Source organism: Bos javanicus, chromosome X (genome assembly GCF_032452875.1).
Source record: "Bos javanicus breed banteng chromosome X, ARS-OSU_banteng_1.0, whole genome shotgun sequence".
In the NCBI taxonomy this organism is placed as follows: domain Eukaryota; kingdom Metazoa; phylum Chordata; class Mammalia; order Artiodactyla; family Bovidae; genus Bos; species Bos javanicus.
The window spans coordinates 115,220,994-115,243,996 of record NC_083897.1 but is presented as its reverse complement, the minus strand read 5'-3'; the positions used below and the strand labels follow the sequence as shown (position 1 = coordinate 115,243,996).

The 23,003-nt window shown below is 41.6% G+C and overlaps 1 protein-coding gene across 6 annotated transcripts in view; it reads left to right on the top strand.

The window, feature by feature from the left end:
- Window positions 1-3,897: 3,897 nt before the first annotated feature.
- The window catches only part of GK (glycerol kinase), a 74,354-nt gene continuing 55,248 nt past the window's right edge, over window positions 3,898-23,003 (top strand). For 2 of the 6 annotated variants that reach the window (XM_061410491.1, XM_061410490.1), the window contains exons 1-3: window positions 3,920-4,148; window positions 15,890-15,963; window positions 18,340-18,446. In XM_061410491.1, the coding sequence (XP_061266475.1) occupies window positions 4,071-4,148; window positions 15,890-15,963; window positions 18,340-18,446 (259 nt within the window). In that variant the 5' untranslated portion in view covers window positions 3,920-4,070. Of the gene's footprint in view, window positions 4,149-15,889; window positions 15,964-18,339; window positions 18,447-23,003 lie in introns of all 6 variants that reach the window. The other 4 variants (XM_061410495.1, XM_061410493.1, XM_061410492.1 and 1 more) reach the window with 4 other exon arrangements.

Sequence of the window (23,003 nt, the reverse complement as noted above, 5' to 3'; positions counted from 1 at the left end):
TATAAATTCTTTGTAAATTAATAAGAACAAGAAAAACTAGAGGAGAAATATAAATGAAACACCCGGAAACTCTTGGGGGGAAGGGTGGAGTTAACACTGATTCCTTGCTGTACCAGTCAGAGATATTTCACAACGAGCTTTCGATGATTCAAGCTACTTAAATCATTTGCATGAGGGACCTTGGTCTTTACCTCTGGATTTCTTTGATAGAAACACAACTGCTACTAAGCTTCCATCTTGCTTTTCATGATGAACTGTGCTACTTATAGAGTGTTTTCACAGATACTGTGTTACTTAAGTCTCACATTAACCTACCCATGTCAGAGATATTTTCCCTGTTTTACAGATAAGCAAAAGAAAGCCATGGGAGGCAATAAGATACTCAAGTTCAGGAAGATTAAGTGTTAAATGCCAGGGTCAACTTCAAACCAAGGTCCTTAGTTTTCCAATCCAGTGTTTCTTCTATCGCTTTGCTTACAAATCTCAGTGGGTGTTGGGGAGATCAAGGTGGACCAGCATCCTATCTTCTTCCTTTTTATCCATTTCTCTTCCTAATTTTCCTCAGGTTGCCATCAAAGGGCACTCTGCTTGTGTCAGGAGGTAGAAATTCTGGTCTTGGTTCTACCACTGAAGGTCTCAGACAAGTCACTTATGCACTCTGGGCCTCACGTGGACCATTGTTATGATGAGATTAAATTCATTTTATGGCATTTTATGGCAAGACAAGAAAAATTTAAACATGATATTATTCTCTGCCTGTTTGGGTTTCCTCTGTCCCCTTTAGTGTGTATTGTGCATCTGCATCACAGACCTCCTTAGGAGATACCATTCCTCCCTAACTTTGTAAACAGTCAGGATGACCCACTACTAGCTTTCTACATGCAGAACTGGATTGTGTAAACATGTCAATATGTCATTTGACATATCACCTTTAGTCTCAAAAACATAACTGTGCTCTGTCTTCTGACAGTCCTTAGAGCTTTCTAAAAGATGGTCTCCTTGGCTATAATCCTCAGGTTGGCTCAGAAAAATTTTCCATTTCTTTCTTAAATCGACTTTTGATTAATTTCTTTTTTGGGGGAGGGCACGCTGCATGGCATGTGGGATCTTAGTTCCCCGACCAGGGATTGAACCTGCACCCCCTGCATTAGGCGCATAGAATCTTAACTGCTGAACTGCCTGGGAAGTCCCTTAATTAATTTTGCATCACCAGTTATTTCCAACTTTTTCTCATAGGATGAAAAATGGAATCAGAATATATATTGGTTGATTTTTATATTTATATATAAATCTATATTAAAAATCTATATATAAATCTATATTTATATATAAATATATTCCCTGGTGGCTCAGAGGTTAAAGCGTCTGCCTGCAATGTGGGAGATCCAGGTTCGATCCCTGTGTCAGGAAGATCCTGGAGAAGGAAATGGCAACCCACTCCAGTATTCTTGCCTGGAGAATCCCATGGAGAGAGGAGCCTGGTAGGCTACAATCCATGGGGTCACAAAGAGTCAGACACGACTGAGCGACTTCACTTTCACTTTCATAATAGATTTAAGTTTCCAGACTGTAGCTGGGGTAAGGGATAAGAAACAGTATGCAAACAGGGATGATTCCAAAAGGATGAGAGTAAATAAGTTTCTGAGAGTCTGAGTAAATATTTAAGGTGTGGAGTTGAGATAAGGCTGAGCTGGATTCTCCCATTTAAGACCCATTGATACCCTTGGTATCAATCATCAATATCAAGGCCTGCAAAACAAAGAGCTTAGTTGGAATCTTAGGAATTGCATTTCCAGAGACACAGATTCAGGTTCTCTTCTGGAGAAGAGAAAGAGTAAAGGGTTTATACAGGCAAAAGCCACAAGGTGGTTCAAGAATTACAACTGAACCAACATAAGAATGGGAATATTTGTCTTTAAGGAATTGTGAGTTACATTACAGTAAGTGTTCCATAAGTATCTTGAGTTTCTGGAACACTGGGCAGATGTTCTGAATGCCTATGTTAAAGATAAGAAGGCTTCAAAGTTTAGATTCCATCCAGGATAAGACATGCATAAGTCACTTTTCCTCAAAGACATAAGTTCTGTTTTGGTAAAGGAATGACAATGTGGAACACACAGACTATCATGGGAACCACAAGATCAATAAGTTTCAGAATCTCTAGTACATCTAGCCCTACTTTTTCTGAAATGTCTGAATTCTGATCACACGATACTGCTGAACAAATGATTTGCCGTCCTGTTAGAATCTGAGAGTCAAAAGTTGTGTGAAAGTTCAGACATACTCAGGGATTTTTGTTTAATGGATCAATGTGGTAGGTTTGGTGACTTTCTTTTTACTGCCTGTTAGAGTCTAGGAAATCTTTATCTGTATCAGTCAATTAACGTTTTTCAGGGTTTTCCATCTGGGACAAGTTGTCTTAATTCCTTTACATTTGCTGGTATGCCTGTCTGTGTCTTTTCCTCTTCCAGGAAATTCAGAAATACTGCTTCATCTGCATTCCTAAAGCAAGTCAGTTTATCAGTACTTACCAAGTCCAGCATCTCCAGAAGTAGGCCTCATCTGGAACACTAGAATTTGATTTCTAAACAGAGTATAGGAAAATTTGCTTCCAGAGCAAGAGTGAGAAAACTGTAAACACAAGAGATGAATAAGTGATGTGGTGGAGAGTAAGGCAAAAGGGGAAAAAATAAAAATGATGTTCCAGAACACTGAGAGGAACACTGAGGAAATGGGGTGGAAAAAAGTGTGAGAGTGGAAATAGTACAATGCTTTTGAAATTGATAGAGCACGCTGGTTTACAAAATCAATTTAGTGATTTTTCAACCAGCATTTTAACAAGATGATATGCAATAGAATAACAAAAATACAGAATGCATAGGATTAAAGATAAATATTGTTTTGGAAACATTTAGAACATATGTAACGATATATAAAATATATATAACATGTAACTATATGAATATAAATGCACGCGCGTGCGCACACACACACACTTGAACATATGCCTGGGGTTGTTTTGTTAGCTATTTCTCATAGTAGGTCTCGGTCCAGAGTTTGAAAATTCCTGAAAAACAGGATCCCAAAGAACCCGGCAAAGTAAATTCAAGGTCAAATGAGCAAGCCCCTTTTCTCTCCTTTTTGCTGTCCACAGCATTTAACGGAAGGAGAGGAAATGGCGGGTAAGGGAGAGGACACCAGAGGGAGGTCAAGCGAGGAGCAAGGGCACATCAGGACAGGGAGGAGCCCCGGGACTTTCTGGATAGTCAATTGATGACCTGAGGAGGTTGATTTGTGAGCGCTTTCCTTGAACGCTAAACCGAAAGAACTTCTGAGTTCCTCATCCCTAAAAAACCTCCAGAGGCGAAGGATTCGCGCTGCTCCTGAAGGTGACACTACCTAGGGTCAGCCCCAGTGAAGGAGATTATTCTTAAGTGGGACGAGGAACGGGTAAGTGGGCGGGGCATCGGAAGCGCGGGAAGGCCCAGCGGGGTCGGTCCAAAGAGTGACTCACGCCGTGCTCTGCACAGCCCACCAGAGGAGCAAGCAGTTCCGCATTTTGGAACCCATCCGCGAGCTGAAGCCCCAGGGCGTAGGTGGGCTTGTGCCCTTTCTGCGGGCCAGTGATGCTCCCTGCAATGGGCAGCACCAGCTTCCCCCTGCGGCCCTGCCGCAGGCGGGCTTGGCTGCCGGCTCGCCGGGCCCACGTGACCTGCCGCGCGGGACACCGCCTCCGCCGCGCCCAGGCCCCGCCCCATGACGTCACGCTCCCTCAGTCTGTCTGAACGTTCCTTCTCTTTCCGCTTTCGGTCATTGGCCGGCCTGGCAGACAGCGCCCCCCCCTTCACCCCGCCCCCGAAGTCGTAGGGAACGCGGGTGGGGGCGGGGCCTGGGCCGGAGGGGCGGGGCGAGAAGGCTCCGCGCCGGTAAAGGGGCCGCTCGGAGCGCGGTCCGAGCCATCTACTGCCGCCAGCCTGCAGGCCCTCCAGGCTAGCCGCACGCCCCTTCCCCGCCCGTCGCCGTCACCAGGGAAACGGGTCAAGACCGCCCGCCAACCCAAAGCTGGTTTCATGGCATCCGCGAAGAAAGCAGTTTTGGGGCCCTTGGTGGGAGCAGTGGACCAGGGCACCAGCTCGACGCGCTTTCTGGTGAGCCCGGGGTGGGTGCCACTTGAGAAGGTGCTGAACCGGGGCGGGAGCCTTGGAACGCCGGGGCTGGGTGTCGCGTCCCCATCCCGTTCTTCCCACGGCCCGGGGCCCCGGCTACGGGGCAAGAGGAGGAGGCCAAGGGTTCCGTAGTGGGACTTGCCACGCTGGAGCCGCCCCGCCCGGGCCTGGGGGAACGCGGCCTCTCGCGACCCCCGAGGCTGAGCTGAGTAGCCCTGGCCTCGGTGGTGGAGCGCGGCCGCCTACTGATGGGGGGATTCCTCCCCCGAAGGGAGCTAGGACTCATCGAGCATCCGTGCAGAGCGGCCCGCCTGCAGCCGGGGACAGGTGGCCACACTGACCGCTGCTGCAGTCTTCCCCAGAAGCATTTGGCCTGCCCGGCTCAGGACGTCCTTGGATGGGGGGAAGCTGTGTCACGGCTGTGGGAGCCTAACACAGCGTCTGTGGAGCAGTCAAACAAATATAGTATTTGCGTGATGATGCCTTGTCATCGTCTCCCACAGACATTGCAGAAGGTAGAATGCTCAGGGGGCTGGCGAGTGGCAGAACACGTTAGGGAAAAGTCACACTACACTGCTTTTACCGGAATCTTGATTTCATTTCGAAGCTTCGTAAATTTCAGTTCCGATACTTTGCCTGTTACAAAGATGACTGTCCTCTCGGCACTTCACAGCATAAAGTGACAGGGAAATTGTTTCTCTTTTTATTTGCCATGTGTGACAGAAGAGTTTTGCCATAATGGAGTGCTATTTAAGTGACTCTCTGCTGATTGATTTGTTTGGGGCCATTAGGAAACTTGCTCTTAAAGTAATCTAGTACTGAGTTCAGTAAGATCATTTAAAAGTAATTGAAATAAACTGTTGTTGGTTAAGAGCTCATTCTTACAATGGACATTTGACTAACCTGGCAAGTTGATGTAAATATTTAATGATTGCTTAGCTCCCTCTTCACTTCTTTGTCTCAATTCATGTTTTGATGTCTTCTTTAGTATGTATATGTATGTATACATTGTATATACCTTACATATATATATTTTTCAGAACTCTATTTAGTTGACCACTTGACTAAAACCTGCATCTGTACCTTCATTTTGATACTCATCTCTCTTGTCTAAAGTCGGAAGCTTTCAGTCCAGTTTTAGCTTGGTTCTTACTTAATGACTTACGCTGGTTTGAGCTGCCAAGACCTAATTCTCCTGTTTCTTACATTGTTTATCTTTTGATCAGACAGGGCAGGTTTTACTTTGTCTTATTTTCATATAAATATTTATAAAGTAACCCTGAATCATAAGTAAAAAAGTTCACCTAACTAGATTTGATTAATAAAGTATACAGTCATCACTACCATCTTCCCAAATTAAGAAAGACCATTAAGACATGTGTGTTGACTAACTGTGGGTTGAGTTTTGAAGCCACATTCAAGAATTGCCCACACAAATGCCTGCAGGGGACAGACAGGTAGAGGGAGGAGGAAGGCTGGAGAGCGGACTCAGGCTAAAGGGACAGCCTCTAGCTGCCAGGCGGGAACACTCGCGCTGCACAAGCTTCAGATTCTTTAAGAAAAATTGGTAGTCAAGCGTTTTCAGTGAAATCTTCCTGTCCTTAAATGTTGGCAACTAGTTGCTAATGGACTGTAGGGGCCAAACCAAACATGGCAGTTGTTCCCAAGTTTATACAGCCTTTGCCCTCTCTGAAAGTGGGTAAAATATTTCCTAACTCTGTAGGCTGCCCTTTGAGTTGCCAGCCTGACCGCGCTGGTCTTCCTTTTGACTTGTCAGTGTTGCTGTACATGGGGCTTCCCTGGAGGCTCAGATGGTAAAGAATCTGCCTGCAATGTGGGAGACCCAGGTGCAATCCCTGGGTTGGGAAGATCCCCTGGAGAAGGGAATGTATTCTTGCCTGGAGAATCCCATGGATGGAGGAGGCTGGTAGGCGCTACAGTCCATGGGGTCACAGAGTCGGACACAACTTAGAGACTAACACTGTTGTCATGCATGTAGCCCAGCAGTTTTCTTTATCTACTGCAGGTTGTTCCTGGCCCCTCAGATTCTGTTGCCCGAGGAGTGTCTTTCTGCATTGGTGGGGAAGGAATGAATCAACTTTATATTATCACAGTCGGTTGTTCAGTGTTTGACATGAATAGCAGGAGCCTTTAAGAAGTCGGCTGCTGTTTACTGTGGCTTGATCTCAATGAGTAAGCTAAGGTGCACATTCAGAAGGCTCCAATCCTGCTTACAGAGTGATGTTTAAAAGTTGATCAGTAAAGTTTCCTGCTCCTTGAGAAACAACTCTTCAAGTAAGCTTCAGAGGTAGATAGAAGACTACTTGTGTGAAGAGATTCTGGGTGAAGTAGAGAAAAATCTGGCAATGGTTTAGAAAGGTTTTTTTTTTTTTTTTTCCCTCCCTTGGTTATAAGGAAAGAAGTTGCTAAACCACTGTCTGCAAAATTCAGATAATAGATTTGTTGAACAAGTGCTTCAGTCACAAAGTGATCCCCAGGGGTTGTACCAGTCATATTGTTCCACATCGTAATTATGACTCAGAAATAATTGCTTATCTTCTCAGGAAAGAATACAACAAATAAGAACTGTCATAAGGAAGCTTATAAAGTGAAAAGTATTAAAATAATTTCCTGGCCATTATTCACTGCATTTGCATGTCTCATTCAGTGTTCACAGGACCAATCACCTCACTGAGCTTCCCTGTCCCTTCTTCTATGCCAGTTACATTTTTTCCCCCATAAAGGACACAAGATTTGTTTATTCACGTTCTCTCATCCAAGGGAAATGCCTCCTCCCCATTTTCCCATATCTGCTCCTTGAAATTCTGTTCTTCCTCCAAATAGAGGCTCAGTTACCATCTCTTGGTGGAAGTCTTTGCTCAAACCCTTTCTCAGAATTTCTCCCCCTTCCTAGAGCATTCTTTTTATGTCTCTGTTAATAGGTCTTATCAGCTTTACTTTGTGTTATTATGTATCTGCTGAACTTAAAGCAGGAACCTCCTTTTGGAGACTTGTTCATCTTTGTATTCCTTAAAATATCTTGGTCAACATGAGAAATGAACACCTGTCTTCTCTACAGGGAGTGCTTTACACATATTTCTTGAAAAGATTTTTATAGGTCAACTGAATTTGAATTCAGATTCTCCTTTTTATCTTGTCAAAAAATCTTAAACCTCTCTGTCTGATTACTTAATTAATTCTCTTTTAGTAGTAGAGCTGCAAATTTAGAATGTGTTCACTTCTTCCTCTAGTAGTCAAAGGCTTAACCTGGGGACCCTAGGCATATGTTTTGCACCAAAAGAAAATTTCCAACTTGTCTGATAGGAAAGTGAGCTAGGCTTGGCAAGGGTTTACCCAGATTGCAGAGTAGGAACTTCTTGGAAAGAGAATTAGTGTAACAGGTTTAAAGGAGGGGCCATTTCTTTATAAGTCAAAAGCTTCTGCTTAAACAGTCAACTTCCTTCTTTAATTTGGTAGCTTTGTTGTTTCCCCATTAGATTGACTGTTAAAAAAAGACTCCACCCAAAAGGGTAGGATGGGGTAGGAGGTGGGAGGGTAGCTCAAGATGGAGGGGATGTGTGTATATTGATGGCTGATTGGTGTTGATGTATGGCAAAAACCAACACAACATTGTAAAGTAATTATCCTCCAATTAAAAATACATTAAAAAAACAAAGGCTTGGATTGTGTTGTACCTGTGGTGTGTCAGGTACTTATTGAGGACTTTCCCAGCATTATCTCATTTAATCCTCATAACAACTGTGATGTAAGTAGTATTATTGAGCTCCTTTACACAGGTTATTAGAACATGTTGGGGAATGTGCCCAAGGTTGCAGAGTGACTGGTGGAACTGGGATTCAAATCCAGGTCTCTCCCAGTCAGAAGCCTACCGTCCTAACTCCTCCTGCCTTCAGTAGGTTCCCCAGTTTTCTGAGTACAGTTGTTTCTCCGTATCCAGGGGATTGGTTCCAGGTCTCCCGTGGATACTAAAATCATAGGATGCTCACATCCCTTATATAATGAAATAGCATATCACTTGCATATAATCTAGGCACATCCTCCCTTATGCTTTAAATCCTCTCTAGATGACTTATACCTAACACAATGTAAATACTGTGTAAGGAGTTGTAAATACAGTGTAGATGCCATGCACATAGGTGACAGGCACAGGGTAACTTCATGTTTTGCTTTTTGGAACTTTCTGGAATTTTTTTTAGAAAACACTTTGGATCTGCAGTTGCTCAAATCTGTAGAAACGGAACCATGGATGTGGAAGACCTTCTGTGGAGAGAAGATAGGAGGCTGGGCACTTACCAATTCTGATTATGGTCACAGATGAATCTTCACCAAGTAAAACAGACTTACACACTGGTTTCACAATCTGTTTTTTTTTTAAAGGTTGCCTTTGAATAAGTACTGCTGGTTTTGATCATCTTGTGACTCAGATTAAGTGGGGCCAGGGCAGGGCTTAGGTGTAGTCACCGTGGATAATGGTTGCGTAACCATTTTGTTCCAATAGCCAGCATCTGTGAAGAATGACTTGAATTGTAGCTCTATGCTTATTTTGGCAGGAAACATTGCCTTGGCCCCGGTTGTCTCATCATACTTAGAGATCTCAAGGTTAAGGGATGGGTTTCCGCTTTTCTTTCGTTTATGTATTCAACGCATAAATATTAAGCACCCATTAGGGGACAGGAACTAATGAACAGTGAATTTGGTAAAATGAATTTGGCCCACAGTGGAATGAGACCCCTCTTATAATAAATGTAACTGTGTTTTCCAACCCCCACTAAGTTGGTTTTCTTTCTTGCCCATCACATTACAGAAATGGTAAGAACATCTCATCAGAGGGCTGCCACCCTCTCTTGTCCTCTTGTCTCATAAACATAAATGTTTAGAGCCTTCAGTTTGGACTTCCATGAGGGGCAGAGTGGTATCTTTTTTTCCCCCTCTCCAAAGCTTAACACAACGTTTGGCATCTGGTAGGTGCTCCTTGGACTTCCCTGGTGGCTCAGTGGTAAAGAATCTGCCTGCCAATGCAGGAGACACAAGAGACATGGGTTTGATCATGGGAGATCCCTGGAGGAGGAAATGGCAACCCACTCGAGGTTTCTTGCCTAGAGAATCCCATGTACAGAGGAGCCTGGTGGGCTACATAGAGTCCATAGGTTCGCAAAGTGTTGGACACAACTTAGCGACTAAACAACAGCAGCAACAGAGGTGCTTGTTACTTGAATAGACATCAGCAGAGAGAGGCCTCCAGAGCTTGATGTGTTGTCTAGAACTCTTGGACTGAAAGACTAGAAAGGGAAAACTTGTGGGGTCTTGGGAAAAGTTGGATTTAACAACTATAGTTATATTAGAGGTATGTATAAATATATGCTATTGAATATAACCTCACTTTTTAAAGAAAAATATGCCATTTGCTATGTTTTCTTTACTTCTCTGGCTTTGGGAAGATGCCATGATGCCATTTGTGGTCAAGTTTGCAATGTAACATGTTCGTAGCTAGTATTTTTATTTTAGATGCTATGGATTTACATAATATCATGGTGTTTTAGAGAGGGAGTTTGCATTCCTGAAAAATGTCTTACTTACCCAGTAGAGTGTGGCATGAGTAGGCTAGAGGGGAAATCACGTGGGGATGGGATGCTTGAGTTAGTCACAGAGTGGGTGAGGCAAGCGTGAAAGACAGGTACTTAGTAAGGACTGTATTTCGTGTCTCCACTACGCCCCTTTGGCTGAGACAGAAAAGGTGGGCATTGTTTCAGAAAGTTCTTTTTAAACAGTTCTTATAGAAGTAATTTTCCTTGTTTTAGGTTTTTAAGTGTCCCCCTCTTCCACATCTGGAAATTGATCATAATGTAGGCACAGTGGTGAATATAGACTAATGACTTCTAACTCTCCTGCTTATAATAGAAATAGTAGTAGTAAGTGGCAGCAGTAGTAGTCGTAGCAACAGCAGTAGTGGTAACATCTTTTGGGTTTCTACTATGTGCCAGCACTATGCTGAACTTTTCTTTTCCTACCTGAACTTGTTTCTTCAGGTTTTCATTGCCCTCCCCCACCAAAAACAAACTCCGGAACTGAGACATGATTTGCGCTTAGAGGTGAATACAGAACTGGTGATTTTTTTAAAATTTATTTTATTTTTTAACTTACAGTATTGTATTGGTTTTGCCATATATCAACATGAATCCGCTGCAGGTATACGCGTGTTCCCTATCCTGAACCCTCTTCCCTCCTCCCTCCCCGTACCATCCCTCTGGCAGATAGATGATAAGAGTTCAGATTTAAAAAAAAAAAAATCATGCATCGTTGCCAGTCCAGGTTCTATGCACGATTTTATTTTTTAATCTGAACTCTTATCACCTATCTGCTGCACTGGTGGTAGTAGTAATAATAGGAACAGTAATCAAAATAGTAGCGCTGATAACAACAGTAATTGTAACATCTTTGGGATACATGTTATGTGCTCACCTTGTATGAAATACTTTTCATACATTACTTAGTCCTTTGCAGATGGAAAAATCAGCAACTTAGAAAAGTTAAAGTCAGACAGCTGACATGGGACTTCCGTGGTGGTCCAGGGGTTAAGGTCTTCCCAGGTGGCACTAGTGGTAAAGAACCTGCCTGCCAATGCAGGAGACATAAGAGACACAGGTCGGGAAGATCCCCTAGAGGAGGGTATGGCAACCCACTTCAGTGTTCTTGCCTGGAGAATCCCCATAGACAGAGGAGCCTGGAGGGGCTACAGTCCATGGGGTCGCAAAGAGTCTGACACAACTGAAGCGACTTAGCACGCACGCCAGTGGTTAAGACTCCATGCTCCCACTGCAGGGGGCACCTGTTCAGTCTCTGTTCTTGGTCAAGGAAGATCCCACATGCTGTGCTGCATGTGCTGCATGGTGAAAAAAAGATGAAAAAACACAACCAAAAAACTGATATGGACAGGGCTGAGCTTGAGCTCCAGCCCTAGCTCTTCCTTCATATGACATCAAGCATGAGGCTCTCAACTGCCTTTCTGGCTCACATGCAGTTCTAAAACTCTCTCTCTCTCTCTTTTTTAATAGACATATGGTTGACACAGAAGGTCGTTTAAGTTTAAGATGTACACTGTGTTGTTTGATATATTTGTATATTGCCATATGATTACCACCGTAGCATTATCTCCGTAGCGCTGCCTTATCACATCATTCTCACTCATTTTTTTTGGTGGAAACCATTAAGATCGAGTCTCTTAGCAACTTTGAAGTTTCTGGTACATTACCACTGACTCTAATCACTCTGCTGTGCATCAGCTCTCCAGAACTTATTTATCTACTAGTTCCAAGTTTCTCCCCTTAATGGATCTCTTTCTTTCAGCTATGTCCTCAAACATTAGCAACTGACTGCTGGTGTCTTCACTCAAACAGAGGTTGTTTAGAATGAAACTGGCAATCTCTTTACCCCTTTCCATACTGTAATTACTGCTCCTTCCCATACTTTTGTTTTGTAACATTGCATACTCTTTTTTTTTTAACTTTTTATTTTATATTGAGGTATAGCCAATTAACAATGTTGTGGTAGTTTCAGGTGAACAGCAAAGGGACTCAGCCATACATATACATGTATCCATTCTCGCCCAAACTACCCTCTCATCCAGGCTGCCACATAACATTGAGCACAGTGCCCTGTGCTGTTAGTAGGTCCTTGTTGGTTATCCATTTGAATATAGCAAAACACTGCCTACTCTTAACTTGGAACCTGTAACCTGTCATCCTTGAGTATTCCTCCTTTTTTGTCATTCCTCCCTATCCAAGCCCCTAATGCATCTAAATACTTATACCTCCTAAACTGAATATCTCAGCAACACGCTTCATTCAGTACCCACGGCTGCCAAGACACCTCTAGGCATCTTACATGGATCACTGCAGACACATACATCCTCAGCTGCTCTGCCTGCCTCAGCCTACCTTCCCCACTGTTCCCAGTCTTCGTCTGCAAATTACATCTTCTGAGAGCCCCTCTCTGACTCCCCCCAAGTCTGGGTTAGATGTCCTTCCTCCTCTTGATAGCATAGGCAGCCCTATGTTAGAAAACCTCTTCATATTTGCTGCCACTTAATGGATAAAAACATCACAATTAGTCCCGGTATGATTTTGTACTGGAAAAGCTCTGGTATTTAGAAAACCTAGAGCTTAGCCCTGTTTTGTCAGTTCCATCCCATCTCTTGGAGCTTACTTGGTAAGTAAGAGAGCATTTCCGTTAGGTCCATGGGTTTCAGCTTGTATTGTCATTTCACTTTCTGCCTTGGAAGTCCATGGTTAAGTGCACTTCCAGAAGAGTTTAAATCTTTAAGCTGAAGTCAGTAAAATATGAAATCTAAGGTAGGGTGTGGTCCAGAGACTGAGCTAAAACTCTCTGTCCCTCCCTCCCTCCCGGCTTCTGAAGGGTCCTAGAGATGCGGGGAGGATGCTGAACACTGGCCCAGATCTCTTCCAGATCCCATAAACTCTTGTGTATTCCTTTAAATGAATTTTCTTAAAACGAATTTTTTAAAAGGGAGTTTCTGTTCTGTGCCATTGTGCATCTGCAGTTTGGACTGATCTTTAAATTGAGTTTCAAACTTGAAAAGGATGAAAAAGATGAGGAGCATCTGTAACTCAGGGGTGTTTCTCCCTTGCCATCTAACAGTTTTTACACGAATGACCATGCTATTCATTTTATACAGCAAATTGTATAGCCATTGCTATCTTTTGAGATCTACCTGAAAAGAACAGACTAGCATTTTTGCTCCTGGGTAATGTGTTGTCATTGGAGTTACCTACTTCCCTGGTGGCTCAGATGGTAAAGCATCTGTCTACGATGCGGGAGACCTGGGTTCGATCCCTGGGTTGGGAAGATTCCTTGGAGAAGGAAATGGCAACCCACTCCAGTACTCTTGCCTACAAAATCCCATGGATGGAGGAGCCTGGTGCAGGCTACTGTCCATGGGGTCGCAAAGAGTCGGACACGACTGAGCGACTTTACTTTCACCCATCAGCCATAGAGTCTTATGGAAACATCCTTAGCTTACTTTGGATACTTGTCCACCTGCAGACAAATGGATAATCAGGAGGCTTCATTACAATTCCTCACATGAACTAGGTATATGAGAAAAGCACTACTCCACAACGTCACTGTCCAATATGGCAGCCACTGGTCTTCGGTGGCCATTGATCACTTTGAATGTGGTTAGTCTGAATTGAGTTGGACCAGAAGTATAAAGTCTATACCAGATTTCAAAGACTTAGTACTAAAAAAGTAGACAAGCTAATCAATTTTGTATTGATCACCTGTTGAAATGATTTTAGATATATTGGTTTAAAAATGTTAAGATTATTTTACCAGCTTTTTTTTTTTTACTGTTTTTTTGTGAGAAAATTTTAAATTATAAAATTATGTTATGAATTATATGTGGCTTGCATTTGTGACTTGCATTATATTTTTGTTGGATGATGATCCACGAAGCAAGTTGCAGATTCTAAAATAGTAAATCTAAAACTTGCCCCATACACTGGGGAGTGGTGCATGGGGTCAGATCCTAAACACCTAAAGGTGATGTCCATTTTCTCCTCAGAGTCAGAGCTCTAAAGAAGTAGAGAGGTCCAGACTTCATCCTCTTACATCCACATGTTCTGTGATCAGACATCACGCTCTAATATGCCAGATAGGATTTGCCAAATTACTTCCCGTTTCTGTGCCTATTTCAACAACCTTTAAATCCGTTTTTGTGTGTGTGCATAAGGGTCCTGACATTAGCCTACTTAAAACTAGGGGGTGATGGCGGAGGAAGCCTCCATTCAAAGCTCCCTAGGTCCACTGTCGAAGTCTTATGAATCCATCTACCAAAAACGCACACCTTATTTTAAAAAAAATTTTCCTTGGAGGATAATTGTTTTGCAATATTGTGTTGATTGCTGCTGTACAACAACTCGAATCAGCCATAATTATATGTGTATCCCCTCCCTCTTAAGCCTCCTTCCCCCTTCCCATCCCACCCCTCTTGTTTCTTGTTCCAGGGTCCTGTGGGGACTTGTAGACTTTGGGATGGAGAAGGCAGTGGCACCCCACTCCAGTGCTCTTGCCTAGAAAATCCCATGGATGGAGGAGCCTGGTAGGCTGAAGTCCATGGGGTCATGAAGAGTTGGACACGACTGCGTGACTTCACTTTCACTTTTCACTTTCCTGCATTGGAGAAGGAAATGGCAACCCACTCCAGTGTTCTTGCCTGGAGAATCCCAGGGACAGGGGAGCCTGGTGGGCTGCCGTCTGTGGGGTCTCACAGAGTCGGAGATGACTGAAGCGACTTAGCAGCAGCAGCAGCAGACTTTGGGAATGGGAGTAATATGAGGAAACATACAACTATGGCTTCCTATTAAAGTTTCTGCCATTTAACCATTTCCCATTTGATTTAATAATGTATCTCCTAATAAGTACCTGATAGACCACAGTGTTTTAGATATTCAACAAATATTTATTAATTACCGACCCTAGGCCAGGCACTATTCCAGGCCCTAGAGAAACTTTAGAAAATAAAATGGGACAAATGGAGTGGACATCCTAGCAACTTACACTAATGCTAAAGTTGTAAATTACTGGTATATTACACCAGTTTCTGCCAACTGCCTTTTATTTATGATGTGTCAGGTTAACCTTTGACTTGTGAGATATTTTATCTCCTCAGAGGACTTGAGAATTTTCCTTCTTGCTTTCATTAGTTTATCACTTCCTCCCCAAAAGATGATGTGTGTGGTGAGTAGGGAGGTGAGCAGCGACAAGACTCACCATGTGTTTCCCCTTATTACTTTGTCTTTCTGAGTCTGTCTTCAGCGAGGAATTTTCTCCCACAGGAAACCTAGGCCTGGAAACACTTTCTTAATTGGAGGTGACTTTACTGCTGCAATTAGAGTGATTGGGGAAGTTAATTTTAATTAAAAAATGAACTCTTAACTCTGAAAGGCTAAGTCATGTGATACTTAAATATAGATATACCCAGGTGAAAAATAATATTTGGAAAAGAAGTTGTTAGGTTTTTAGGAAGCGTTATTTTAATGGTGTTAAAATTGCAGAGGCTAGTACTGCACTTATTCTTTGGTAGCTTTCCTCCACAGGTTTTAATGTTTTATAATCCAGGGCCACCAATTCATGTCACAGAGAGCACTCAGCTTGATGCCACCGTCGGTCCTCTTCTTTCCTTCCTGATAACGACTCTCCTTGGCTCTCATAAGAGTGAGATGCACTGTTACACTTTCCTTCAAAGGAATTTACACAGGATGCTTTCCTGCCTGGGCATCTATGATTCCTGTTTCTACATGCAAGATGGATGCAGAATGGAACCTGACACTATCACTGTCAGCACTGGTCCAGCTCTTTTATTTTTGGTTTTCCTAATCTCTAAAAGAAATCCATACTATTCACTGGTTGATGTATTAAAGTTCCTACATCTGGAACCATTTTTTTAAAGAATGAAGAATTGCCTCTTCAGCTTTATCTTTAACAGATTTTCATTTATCTAAAAAGAAGTTATTTCTGAAGCTACCTTATAACTTGCATGATTCTATCTGAAGAGAGCATTGTCTGGCATTTCCTCTGAAATGATTCTTCTATCAGTGAATAAGAACTTCAGTTGCTGAATAACTTTTGAACATCTTTGCTGTCTACCTGCATTTTTTACTCTACTCTTGCAATATATTTTTCAGGTTTTCAATTCAAAAACAGCCGAACTACTTAGTCATCATCAAGTGGAAATAAAACAAGAGTTTCCAAGAGAAGGGTATGTTTCCTAATTTAATATGTAAAGATACCTCATATTTATTAGTCCATCTCAACCCACCTGCCCTATGTCTCTGTAAAGTAAACTTGACCAAACACCCTCCTGAGAAGACAAGGAATAGGTATTAGTCAAGAAAAGAAGCAGTAACTTGGAACTTCCCAGATGGTCCAATGGTTAAGAATCAGCCTTGCAGTGCAGTGAACTTGGTTTCTATTGTCAGGGAACTAAGATCTGACTTGCCAAGGAGCAGCTGAGCCCATGTGCCATAACTCAGGCTTGGCTTAGCAAAAAGAATAAATAAATAAGTAAATATATATATATATATATATATATATATATATATATATATAAAGAAGCACTAACTTGGTAGGTCAGCAAAAATGTAGCTGACTGATGGCTTAGAAATTCAGGGACAGAAAAGGAGTTGTAAAGTAATAAAGCAAAGGTGTATTAGATATCAGAAAGTCCACATTGACTTTGAAGTCATTTAGTTTTATATCTTCATTATTGTCAAGCTGCTTCTCTCCTGATTTGCTTGTGAGGGTTTTTTCCTTAAATAAAGAAAAAAAATTTTTTTAATGCATATATCTTAACATCTGCTACTAAATCATCCTTTTGGGAAATAATGTTCATATGTAGTAATTGTGGTATTACTAATATATATGCACTATATAGTACATATACATGTACTGTACAATGTTCAAAAATTGATATTTATGACACAACCACTTTGAAAAACTATGTGGCAGTTTCTTATCAAATGAATCATATATCTGCTGCATTCCACTCTTAGGAATTCATCCAAGAGAAGTGAAAGCATATGCCTATAGAAAGACTTATCTACATGAATGCTTATAGTAGCTCTGTTCATAATAAAACTGGAAACCCCTCAAATGTTTGCCATCAGTAAACAATGAACATACTATTCATCGGTAAACAATAACAATGAAATACTGTTCGTCAGGTTTAAAACAGTGGCCTCATACATGCAACAACGTGGTTGAATCTCTGATATCATGGAAAATGAAAAAAAGCTGGGCATAGGAGACTACATCCTATATGGCTATCTAAAATTTAAGAATGCTGAACTGATTAGGATGATAGGAATCCCGAAAGTGGTTGCCTGTGAGTGTGTGATTGACTTGAACGCATGAAAGAACTTTTCTGGTGCAATGGAAATATTCTACATCTGGATGTGGGTTAGATTGGTATATGCATTTGTTGAAACTCAACAAATGCGTGCGCTTTAGATTTGTTCATTATATTGTAAAGTTTACTTCAATTTAAGAAAGAGGAAAAGCAGTGCCTTACCAGATTTTCCATTAAAAATGTTCTCCTCTGTTTCAGGGAATTCCTTTGTTTAATAATAAAAGTTATTGACATGTTACTAGCATTGGAATGACTATCTATAGACTTGATCCCATTGCAGTTTAAGAGAGAGGATAGTTAGTCTTGGAAGGATAGAAATTAGAAATATGTGGAAGGAGATCGGGTTTTTGGAAAGAGAAAATTTAGAGACAGAATTCATAGCTTGGGAAAGCTGGGCAGGCCTGGGCGAAAGCTGGGCAGACCTGGAGGAAGGCTGAGAAGAAAGGCATTTAGCATTCCCTTGCTACTTCCAGATTGTAGCATAGGAGTCTTTTAACTTGTGTCATTTCTACTTTTCCATAGATAAGGTATGCCATTTGTTTCTCCCAGATATTCACCCTTGTCATTTATTGTGAGCCATTCATCCTTCTGAGGTCCTTGTACCTTATGTACAATTGCACTGGGATTTGGTCTGAAAACTTAGACCAATCACTTGTCTACATGACATAGTTCTTGGAAGGAATTAAAAATTTTTTCCCTACTTTCTAACAACACATTTTAGGAAAAATCATGACAAAAGTGATTAATATACTTATTTGACTTTAGAATTTGTTGTGCTTCATAAATAAATAAACAAATATAAAAGCAAGGAAATCAGTCAGTGTGTCAAAAGAATAATATCTGTATTTAGTCTGTTTAAAAATGACTAATGACTAGTGAAATGTGAATACTATCAGATTTCATCAGACCTACAAGATATAAAGAATTGGGGAACTTATTTCTTACTAGATTTGAAAAAAAATGATTTTAAAACAGGTAGAATATCTGCTGTTTGTGGCCTAGTATTACCTCCTTTGAAATGGTTAATTACTGTATGAAGAATAATAAAAATGTAAGGGAAATTGGCCCTTCTTTAAGTCATTTCTTTAGAATATTGGATATGCTTTGTTTATCTGATTTTCTTCAGTTTATGCAGCCACACCCTCATAAGTGAACAACTCTAGAGAAATAAATTATATCTGTCTTGCTTGTTTGTGGACTAACCAAAATACTTTCCTTTGTTTGAAGGTGGGTGGAGCAGGACCCTAAGGAAATTCTGCAGTCTGTCTATGAGTGTATAGAGAAAACGTGTGAGAAACTCGGGCAGCTCAATATTGATATTTCCAACATAAAAGGTATTTTTAATGTTTTACTCTCTCTGTGATTATCTCAGTTAAATTCATTCATTCATTCAGCACATACTCCAGTGCCTGTGCAATGGCAAGCATTTCTTCAAGAACTGAGGATGCAACAATAAACAGGAAGATTAGGTCCCTTTTCTCTTTGCTTTTGGTGCATTTGAGACCACCAAGAACAGCAGAGAAATATTAGCTAATTTCAGATATGGATAAGTTCCATGCAGAAAATAAAACCCAGTGATATGGTAGAGTATACGGAGAAAGGCTTCCTTTAGATTAGAAGGCCAGAGAAGGCCTCTTTGAGGATGTGACACTTTTTCTGATGTCTCGGAGGTCAAAAGGGGCCAGCCATACAAATATCTGGGGGAAGAGTGTTTGAGGAAAAGAAAGTAGCATGTGCAAAGGCCCTGAGTGGGTATAAGCTTGGCCAATTCCTAGATCAGAAAGAAGGCCAGCATGTCAAAAACAACGTAAAAGAAGGGTTGTTTCTTACAACCTGATAAAGGCTTTCAGTTGGAATTGAAATCTGGAAAGTGGATAGGGCATTGTTGGTAAGTTAGGAGTTTGGATGTTGTTCTTAGTGTCACAAGGAGCCATGAGAAGGCTTTAAGTGAGCTGATAGAGGATAACAGGGTCTGACTTGCAGTTTAGAAACAACTCCCTGACCGCTGTGTGGAGAGTGGATAGGAAAGGTGTAAGTGTGGACGCAAAGAGACCAGTGTGGAGACCACCCTGGGAATCCTGAGAGAGAGAGGATGATGACTTGATCAACAGTGGTTGTAGTGAAGGTGAGGAGAAAGGGCCAGAACTTGCTGATGAATTGGATGTCAGGGGAGCAGAGAGAGTACTGGGATGAGAGGGAGAGATGGGTCACAGATGAGACTTGATTTTTTTTTTTTCCTGGAGCTCTTGGATGGTTATAGAGATGCTCTTTACTGAGGAGAGAAAGAAGGAACAGCTTGGAGTGGACAGAGATTTGAAATCAAAGCACTTCATGTATGAAGTTGCCCTAAAATAATTGAGAGTGTGAGATTATTATAGACACCTCTGTTCATTCCTAGTAGTTTTAATAGAATATCTGCCTATGTTTGACTTTGCTTCATTCATACAGAGAGGGAAAAATAACCCAGACATCTAAAATTGATGTGCTACTAATGTAAAGGGTGAAAGCATAATGTGGTTATTGTCATCTCCTTAGAGTTTAAATGTTTCTAGCTCATCATTCAAGGGCTATTCTGTTTCTTCCTTGGCTAATTTGTCTCTAGATAGAGTGAATAATTAGTTGTTGGTGGTGGTTCCTTAATTCATGTCATCTTGGCTCTGAAATTGACTCACACTCCCAAGTTGAAACATTGATTTTTTTTTTCCTCCAGAGTTTCCCTTATTTCCCTAAATAAAAAAAAAGACTAAGCACAATCAAAACTAGTCATTCAGCAAACTCAGAATGCCTACAATGTGCTAAGTGCCCTTGGGACACAGTGGAGCACAAATAGGGTTGTACAGCTGTCAAATGGGAGAAACATGTCAATCCCATGACAAATTCATGGGATACTGTAACAGTGATATTTCTGTTACTGCAGATTTTTACAAGAAATACCCACGGGCAGTTTGATATAGGTTAACAGTTTTTTAATATCCTACCCTCATTTTATTCCTACATCTAAGGGAAAAACTTCACATTTCTTTTAGAGTTGCATTCACCAAGTTTTAGATGAGTTGCATGTGGAAGTGATTGTTGCTCAGTTTTCTTGAATTGTCCTCACAGCTTTCACAGTCTAAACAGTGTAAACATATGAGGCATTCACCAGCACACTCTGTTGTCAAAATATCCATTACCAGTGACATTAATCATCTAGGTGGCTGAACGCCATGTTCAGGATGTAGACTCCAGAGCCACTGGCCATGATTTTGACCTCATTCTACCTCCCTTACAGGTGAGGTAGGCTGCGATGTGTTAGCCTTCTGGACCTACTCAGGTGGTTCTTTTTTCTCTTGTTTTTGTGGTATTCCTGAAGATGACACATGACTGCAGTCCAAGTGACTCGTCTTCCACTTGCACTGTCTGCAAGAGCACTGAACACATAGTTCCCTGCTCTCTGCTCCTCCGTGTCTGGCCAGTGTGAAACTTATACCCTAACCAAAGTGACCCAGCACTTCCTTCTCAACAACTCTCAGCCTATGGCCGAGGAAGAGAACATTCCACAAGCTCATCCATATCAGGCCGATTGTGCTTAAAAAACTTTTTTCCCAGATAATTTCTTGAATGGGCACTGTCAAGGGCCAAGCTTTGGCTAGAGCTCTAGGTCACAGAAGCCTCATGATGTAAAGGATTTTCCATCACCTAAACCTAGTTGTGGATGAGGGGACAGGAAGCCATCACAGGTCGTGGAGCTCTTTAGTGGTGGATAACATGCATGCTCAGCCACCCTGTCTCCTGGTCCAGTCCTCTCTTTCCTGAGCCACACAATGTTAACCTCAAAATGGCTTGAGTTTTGAGTTCCAGTGTGGCAAATAAATGATTTTTTTTTCCCCACTAAAGAGTGACTCATTGATCACTTACCTGGTGGTAATCACTGAGTTCAACATCAGATCAGATCAGATCACTCGCTCAGTCGTGTCTGACTCTTTGCGACCCCATGAATCGCAGCACGCCAGGCCTCCCTGTCCATCACCAACTCCCGAAGTTCACTGAGACTCATGTCCATCGAGTCAGTGATGCCATCCAGCCATCTCATCCTCTGTCGTCCCCTTCTCCTCTTGCCCCCAATCCCTCCCAGCATCAGAGTCTTTTCCAATGAGTCAACTCTTCGCATGAGGTGGCCAAAGTACTGGAGCTTCAGCTTTAGCATCATTCCTTCCAAAGAAATTGGTTGTATTTCTTTTACAAACTCCAGTTTCATTGGTTTTAGTTGTCCTCATCAGCTGAAGTGTGTTGATTTCAGGTCCCTACAAACAAGGTCTCTAAAATCAGAGTTCACTTTCCAGTTTAACAGCTCACAGGAGCCCAAGACAAGTAAATAGGTTGCTGCTTTCCTTCTTGGCTTAGAGAGCTGGGCAGCTCTGTTTGCCTGTCACTGGACTGAAGGAAATACAAAGTATACAGACTGACTAGCCATTATCAAGACTGAAATAATGCCATTTGCAGCAACATGGGTGGACATAGAGATTGTCATAGTGAATGAAGTAAGACAGAGAAAGAGAATATTGTATGACATCCCTTATATATGGAATCTAAAAAGAAATGGTACAAGTAGAGTTCCTTACAAAACAGAGACTCACAGACTTAGAAAACGAACTCATGGTTGCCAAAGAGAAGGATAGGTGGAAGGGATAGTTAGGGAGTGTGGGATGGGCATATACACACTGGTGTATTTAAAAGACATAACTAACAAGGACCTACTGTATAGCACAGGGAACTCTGCTCAGTGTTCTGTGACAGCCTGGAGGGGAGGGGAGTTTGGGGAAGAATGCATACAGGTATATGTATGGCTAAATCCCTTTGCTGTTTACCTGAAACTATCTCAACATTGTTAATTGGCTATACCCCAATAAAAAATTTAAATAAAAAGTATACAGAGTGACAAAACCAGATAATCTCTTTCATCCTCTGTCAGGAGGTACAAACAGAACACAAAATACACTGTTACAAAGTTGAGAGCATCAAATCCTAAGTGATTAGATTGTTCTCACACCCTTGCAAAACAAGGAAACCCCCACGCCCACTGCCTCACCCTACTCAACACATCCACAGACATTTCCTTCACCTCTCAGACTTGGCCTCTCAGAAAAGGTATTCTTTGTCCCAAAGCACTTCTCAGCAGTGGCCAGATATCATTTGCAATTGTTACAACTTGCCATAAGCACACATCTTCCAGATGCTACTTTCTTAAAAAGCTTTATACTGCTTCCTACATGGAACTTCCAGTAGTCCCAGAGCCTTCCTCTAGGGATTGTATTATTTTGTATGTGTGCGCTCAGTTGTGTCTGACGCTATGCGACCCCATGGACATAGCCCACCAGGCTCCTCTGTCCATGGGATTCTCCAATCAAGAGTACTGGAGTGGGTTGCCATTTCCTCCTCCAGGGGATAGTCCTGATCCAGCGTCTCCTGCATTGGCAGGTGTACTCTTTACTGTGGAGCCACTTTCTTTTACTATGTATGGTTTTCATTTTTTTTTTTTTCAGAAATGTGTTCCAATTATAAATTATAACTTATTTTTAAATAAGGATGCATGTCATCTATAATTCTACAAAGACAACAATTATAACATTCTGGACTACTTCCAAAGGCTTTTTCCTCATTATATTTTCTTAACTGCAGTTATAACTTTTCATAGGCAATCTTAAGCAAAATTTAACCAGATTTTAAATGTATCACTTAACTAGTTAATTTTATAGTGACACTCAGTGTTGAGGAAAACAAAATCCTAAAAAAGTATCTGCCAGATACAAGAGTAATACATTGGGTATTTTATTTGTTTTGTTTGTTTGTTTTTGTTTTTTTATACATTGGGTTTTATATGTGCCAATGATTATAATATCTGTAGCTAAAAG